The sequence below is a fragment of the Gavialis gangeticus genome, unplaced genomic scaffold (genome assembly GCF_001723915.1).
Source record: "Gavialis gangeticus isolate Ggan-Ray unplaced genomic scaffold, GavGan_comp1, whole genome shotgun sequence".
Classification (NCBI taxonomy): domain Eukaryota; kingdom Metazoa; phylum Chordata; order Crocodylia; family Gavialidae; genus Gavialis; species Gavialis gangeticus.
In genome coordinates this window covers 6,692,669-6,700,217 of record NW_017728964.1, presented here as the reverse complement: position 1 = coordinate 6,700,217, position 7,549 = coordinate 6,692,669, and the positions used below count along the sequence as shown (strand labels likewise).

At 38.8% G+C, this 7,549-nt stretch overlaps 1 protein-coding gene across 1 annotated transcript in view; it reads left to right on the top strand.

The window, feature by feature from the left end:
• The window catches only part of LOC109287376 (protoheme IX farnesyltransferase, mitochondrial), a 191,987-nt gene that overhangs the window by 155,650 nt on the left and 28,788 nt on the right, over window positions 1–7,549 (top strand). The window contains exon 6 of the mRNA XM_019502388.1: window positions 4,740–4,972. Within this exon, the coding sequence (XP_019357933.1) occupies window positions 4,740–4,972 (233 nt within the window). The remainder of the gene's footprint in view (window positions 1–4,739; window positions 4,973–7,549) is intronic.

Here is a 7,549-nt window from a genome sequence, read left to right as displayed (position 1 = left end):
AGGCTGAACAGGTTCAGGTCCCGCAACCTTTCCTCATAGGACCTACCCTGCTGTCCCCTGATCATACGAGTGGCCCTCCTCTGGACCCTCTCCATGCTGTCCACATCCCTCTTGAAGTGCGGCGCCCAGAACTGGACGCAGTACTCCAGCTGCGGCCTGACCAGTGCCGCATAGAGGGGGAGGATCACCTCCCTGGAACTGCTGGAGATGCATCTGTGGATGCATGACAAGATATGGTTGGCCTTCCTGACTGCATCCCCACACTGCCAGCCCATGTTCATCTTGGAGTCAATGATGACTCCAAGATCCTTTTCTGCCTCTGTACTGACAAGAAGGGAGTGCCCCAGCCTATAGGTATGGTGCCGGTTCTTCCTCCCCAGGTGCATCACTTTGCACTTGTCAGTGTTGAATCCCATCCTATGCTCATCCGCCCACCCTTGTAACCTGTCTAGGTCTGATTGTAGCCTATTCTTCCCTTCTAGCGTGCCCACATCCCCCCACATCTTAGTGTCATCAGCAAATTTGAACAGGGTGCTTTTTACCCCCTCGTCCAAGTCACTGATGACTAATTTTATTTTAATACTCTGTTGGCTTTTATAAGTTATTTTGTTTCTTCTGTTCTGTTCTCTTGTTCACTAATTTTAAAAGTTACTTTGCCGTCTTCTGGTCACAATATATATTCTTAGTATAACCAGTTTCCTCCGTCCTCATGTAGGTATCATGTTTGTTCGTAGGAAGCAAGGCTGGATCTGGAGTGCTAAGAAGGCTATGCAATGCATGCCACTTCTAATTTTGCAGATTGTACTAAACAGTGATTCTCTTTGCAGTGCCGTCTGCTGTCTCCTTGGGAAAGTGAGTAGGTGCTATAGCGCTTATGATTGAGGGAAGCCTTAGGGTCAAGCAGGGTGCGGAGTTCTGCTGTTCAGAACTGCTTGTGCATAGCCAAGTAGATTTAAAGTTGTTACAATTATAGATCTAAACAACCCTGATTTATCCTGAATTTAAAAATAAAGATTCGACTCTTTTTGTTCTATAAATTGGTAAGGTGCTCAGATACCAGTATGTTATAAATATATGGAAAGATGGATGAGTTGTTTAGTTTACATGATGTCAAGGATTATCTGTAAGGAATGTTCTGTTTATGCTATGGTGTCATGTTAGTGCCGAGGGAATTAAATACATTTTTTTTTGCCTAAACTGGTAAGTTTAAAGTATTATCTACACATCGCCTATAGAGCAAAGTATAGCTGTCAGTGAAATGGCCACTCAGAACAATTTTTTACTTATGAAACCCACCTTCAATAAAATAGTGTTTAAATGTAGATTGATTTTTAAGGGATGTACGTTGTAGCTGTGTCGATTTACAGGCAAAAGCAGAACTCTTGTGGTACAGGCAATTTATCTTTTATTAGATAGCTTGCAAATAAAAAAAAATGTTTTGCAACTATCTAGTTGGTCTGATAAAAGATTTTGCCTCTACTGCAAAAGTTCTGACTGATTTATTTTTAATACTTTTAAATATAATTTTAATAATTTTAAACATAGGCCTCATTTTTAATAATTAATTTAGCATATGGAAGTGTCTTTTCCCAATATTCGTTTTTTAAAAATACAGGTTCTTGAGTTTCATTTTTCATGTTGTTAATCTAACAATTCAGCAAAAAAGAGAAGCCATTCTGTAGGAATTTATACCCTGTTCATTCCAGTCAGACATCATCCCAAGCATCAGGTAGGTAGGCTGGGTGAAGCTCAGAAGACTTTTTAGAGCATCAGCTGGTGTGGGTGCAAGGCTCCATGAAGTTCAGGAGTTGGGGAATTAATTCACAACCCAAGTTCTTACCCCCCTGCGTATGCAAGCCTCTTTATTTGTTAAGTCCAATGTTTCATACCAGTAAGCATGTTAATCAGTCCTTTGTCTCCATTTGTAGTATTTAGCTAGTTTCTAAATTAATTTCATGAACTACTAACCCGATGAAGAATGTTTTGTATTGAAAAGCTTGTCTAACGTGCATTTCGTCTGATAAAAGATATCACCTCCCCAAGAAATCCTTCATAAACTAGATCAGTGGTTTTTAACTGGGGTGCCATGAGATCCTTTCAAGGATGCCACTAAACAGAAAAGTTATGGAGGAATGCCTTGGGTCTAAAAAGATTGAGGACCACTAAGCTAGATGAACGTACTCGGTTTTATACTTCATTTTGCCAATAATTAATTAGCCAGGGATAACCCTTTGAGCCACACAGTTTACCTGAGTCCAGACAATATGGTATCCAAGAGCCCTGAATTCCAGTCTCATGCTGTAACTAGGAGAGATTCAACCACCACTGAGTCTAATTGTGACGCTGTTTTTATCTTCAGGGTGTTCTTGCATCTGCCACTTTAAAAAACATGAAAAATGGCATAGGGGTGTTATGCTGGATATAGTTTATCTTTGATTCAAAAACTAAGCATTGTTGTTGCTGAGCTGCTCCATGCAAACAGTGCTAGAAGAGCAGGCTTACTATCTATCCTGTCATGCCAGGCTTATTCATCAGCCACTTTACCTCACCCACCACTATACACACACATGTATCTTCTGGACTTTTCATTTCCTGTGGCAATTTATAACGATGTAGCATTCATTTGAATCGAGGAGCTGTATAAGATTCCACTCTCTTAATTAGGAGGAGCAGTGTTCATTGCTCTGAGCCAAATTCTGTTTTCATTTATGCCCATGGAAACCAAGAGAAGTGAATGAGCAGTTCCTCGAGGTGTGAGGGTGGAAGCTGATCCTTTGTCTTCCTACCAGTTCATTTCTATATATAACCACTGTATCATTCAGGAACTTACAGTCTAATTCTACTGTATTTGGGAACTCAGTAAGTTGGATTTGCTTATACCAAATTCAGGGTTTCTTAAATGTGCAGGGGAAATGCTAAGAAAGTGTAATGTATAGACAGAGTGCTGGGGCAATTTACTATGCAAATGGTGTTTGCTGATTAAAAGAATCTAGTTCCCAGTAAAACTAATGGGCACAATCCCATTCAGTGCTTTAACAGTGTAGCTTGCTAGCAAAATGTGCAAATCTTCATCTTGTCAGTGAATGACAACGCAGTATCCCGTCTGTATTCATAATTATCAAAAACATTGGGACGGGTTACTGTGAGCACTGAAGGAAATAAGTATATTCCCTCTACACTTTATAACATAAAATGTATTGCTGGATTTTAGGAGCTGGCAGTATTATCTGTGTTCATTTCTTCAGTTTGTTGGCTCAGTTAATTTATTTTAAATTGAAGACAGATTTTTACTTAGTTCCAACATTTTAACTTGAGACTTGCTTATATTAAAGGTTCTGATTATTTTAGAAATCTGTAAAAGGCTCTGTCTGATGTGACTTGTCTGACTAGGGTTATAACAATCAAAACAGAACAGTTAAGGCTTTTTAATAACAACGGCTTATTAAAATTCATCTTTGCTGGTGGGACTTCTCGGAGCAGAGTGTGGAACATTGGTTGCAGTGCATATTTCTGTATGATGTACAGTAAGATTTGGCAGTAGGAGAAGAGTATACTATTAAGTATAGAATGAAAAATACTGAATGAAAACCTGCTAATGGAAGGTGAGGGTTGCATAGTTTTAAGAGTCAAGATATGTTGAGATTAGCTTGTTACCAGAATTAATTTAGCTATGTTACAAACACATAATTTCCTATTCCTGTCTTGCTGGTTAAAGTATGAAGTAAAGAGTTTACCAAACCAAAACTCACTTCACATTACTCACCTCCTTTCCATAGTCGTCCCCCCAGTTTCTGTTTGCTCCTTTCCATTAGAAAAGCAAAGTGAAGCAACTGGTTCAAACTCTTTCACAAGTGTAAATGAAGTGCGTCTCCACTGTGGTCAAAAGGAGTTAAAATGGTATATAACTGAAGCAGGCCAGCAGAAATATAGGCCCCTTTTTTGTGTACCAGTACTGGGACACAGGCAATGTGGTTTTGAGAACTAACCAAAACAATTTGTCTAAATATGGGTTAAAGAGCCTTTGTTAATCATATTGGGTGTTTATTATGGCAGCTTAGATGTCAGCATTAACCATTTCACCACTGATCATTTTTGCAGAAATTTCCATTTGGGACTGGCAGGAGCTTGCAATTTCCTCCTCTGAATCTGACTTCTAGAAAATAGGACTTATAAAAATCCAGTTGCAGCCTTCTGCTTCTAGCAAAACGTAGGAAGTTGTAGATCACTTGCTGTTGCTCTCGGATAATAGCAAATCTTATTTTGGTTTCATTGCTCAAATTCCCTCAAACATGTTAAGCACCATATGTAAGCCAGCTTTGAGGTTGGAAACTCTAGCCATTTGAGGTACATCAACAAAAATGTTTATTCCTGCTTAAATGAGTCCTATTCTAATAGCCTTAGAACAGTATACATTTACACAGTTCAGGTATTTCTGAATTTTCAGCACTGGTCACAAGAATAAGAAATAGTGTAATTATTTCCATCACTTATAACTCTAAAGCCATCGTAGCCAGCTTCTCCAGAAAGGCTTGCTTTAGCTGAAAGGTAGAGTGTAGAAATTTCACCTTAAAAATGTTACAGGCTTCTAGAAACTGTTTTGTTTTTACTGAAAAAAGTTTTGCAACCTTAAGTTTAGCTGTCGCTCTATTCACAATATGAGGGGAGCAGATGTAGCCTTTGATTGCATAGTTTCTTTGGCGGTCAGCTTTTCTGTTAACCATGTTTTTTGGTTTTTACAGTCCACTCCTTGCCGTGTCCTTTGCTGCCTCCTGTGCAATTCCAGGAATCGCCCTGTTGACACTGGGAGTAAATTCTCTCACTGGGGCGCTAGGAGCTTTCAACATTTTCCTCTACACATGTTGTTATACACCAATGAAAAGAATGAGCATTGCCAACACATGGGTGGGGGCTGTTGTTGGTGCCATTCCTCCCATCATGGGCTGGACTGCAGCTACTGGCAGTCTTGATCCTGGTGAGTATAAAATATACATCCCTTACTTTTTTTTTTTTTTTTTTCCTTGGGGAGGAGTAAAGGGGGAAGGATTTGCATTGCTGCATTTGGGGCAGCTAAAAATAAGCAACCTAGAGAACAGAACTATAGGTTTCTCTTAAGCATAGGGCTTGGTGATTACTGATGCGATATACATTGAAGCACAGTACTTACAAAGCCTGGCTTATATTCTTCTTAGCTATTAAAGGCTTCTTTATGTTGGCAAGCATGCCCTTACAGCACCACACCACATTAGGGCAACAGAAATAAGCAAAGGTCTTGTCATTCTACCTTTTATAAGTCATTAGTAGCAGATGCAGGATCTGGGGAAGCATCACTCCCAGGTGATACATGCTTAGGAAACCTGGAAATCAAAAGCAGGAAGAAGAGCTCTACTTTAGTATCTGGACTACAGTGGAACAACCTACGTACTTTTGGAACAGAAACATTGGGCTTAACTTCAGGTGTTTCTACTGGCAGAGTCCAGTTATGCCTTCGCTAGCTCTCCAAATGCCAGAAACTATCCTAGAATGCCGATGTATTGGTAGATTGCTTAATTTGGGCTTTTGAACTGTAAATATTCTTTTTTTCCCCTCATGAATGGAGTTCAGAGATTTCTTTTTAGTAACTGTGAACTATTTTTACATTGCACGTAAAACACTGATCTGTTCAACAGCTAAACTTTGAGACAATTGGAGCTTGTTCTCCCTGCCAGCTAGGATCTTAAAGCCTCAAAACTATTTTGTTATAGTCCAGAGAAACTTAAAAAGTTTGACTGGGTCTATTAGGAAAAAATAGTCATTTTAGTATTATTTAAATCATTTTTTCAGTCTGTAATAGATAAATATGTAAACATAGTGTTTATAAATTCTTGCATTTTCACATGAGAGCTCATGAAGTTGTAAAGTGCAACTACTTTACTTTTTCAATGCATAACATTTTTAAGAGAGCCAAGGATTTCTTACGGTGGTGTAGGTTGTAGAATTTCTTAGGGTGATGTCTTCTGTTGAACCAACTACGTAGCTGGGATAAAGTTAGACAAGCTTTCGAATGCAAGGCATTCTTTATCAGGTCTCGGAGAGAATGCCTTGCATTCAAAAGCTTGTCTACCTTTATTCCAACTACATAGTTGGTCCATAAAAAGATATCGCTGTAAGAAGTCCTTGCTTCTCACATAATTTCTGGACTGTCTTGAGTACTACATCCCTCTTACACTACTGTAATATTTTTAAGACTTTGTTAATGACTTCAAATACTAGTCTTCTAAACCAGAGTACTCAGAATCCATGCAAAATCCATCTTGTTATTCCTCATTTGTGGTACACATTTGTGACTGTGGAAATGAAGCTGAATTGCTACTGTGTATACTCTGTTATGATGTAGCTCTCAACTAGAATTAGGCTGAAAGTTTCTTAATCACACACATTAGTATTTGGCATCTTGTCTTAATTCCCTCAGTTGTGTCTCCTGAGGAAAGATGGTGTTTTCTTATGTTTTGAAAATTCTTTCAGACCTCTTAGAAAGCCCTCTGTTGGTGAAAAGATGATAATTTAATTTAAAATATAATTTTGGCCACTATTGGAGACAGGTTATTACATTAGATCAACCTTGGATCTGATGCTATATGATGATTCCTATGTTTATAGGTAGGTTTTGTTTAAAGTAACTTTACAGCATCAGCTCTAAATTTGCTGCATTTACTTCACAGTCAGTTTGGGCAAAGCCAAGGTGTTTTCTCAATATTGAAAGAAGTGTTATTAGGTCAATAAGAGCCTACGCAGTGAAACCCACTCCAAGAGAATCGTGGAGAATTCTGACTTGGAATTGACTGCTTCAGTGCATTGCAATATGAAAATTGCATTCCCTTTTATGAAGAAAGTAGATTATCAGTGGTAGAAGGTCTGCCTTTTGAGCTCAGTTCTTCAGGGCTCCTATGAGAGTTAAAGGTGCTCAACACATTGCAGAATCTGATCTCTATATAAGAAGGCTTCTATGTGCATGCCCATATATACATCTATATATGGATGTGCATCTATTCTCTGTAACCTGCAGAGCCACAGTTGTGGAACCCATTAATAATGTGTAATTAGCTAGCAGACCTAACCTAGTTTTTAGGTTCGAGGTGTGAAAATACATTTGCACCTTGTTAAAAAAAGATTGATTATCCAGCTGAGGAACAATGAGGAGCAGACAGAAAGCTAATGAAAAGAAAGCTACTCTGAGTTTCACTGGTATTGCTTGGGTTTACTTTTTATTGTGGATTTTCTCTCCTATTCTCACAGCAATCGCATTATTGTGAGGGTTTCTGGTAGTCTAAGACTAAGGTAGCCATTAAATATAGAACTTCTTTCACTTTTTCACTTTGGGGAGCTAAGTGGCTAACCATTGCTGGTACGCTTCTTTACATCAGAGGCCAGCTAATATCACTGACATGATTCAGCTTTGCTGAAAGATGGTGCTGGTCTTTTGTAGGGTTATCATATTTCCAATTTTAAAACAGAGGATACATGTTGGGGGCGGGGGCAGTAGTAATATGATTGTGGGGGGAGCAGTCAGCAT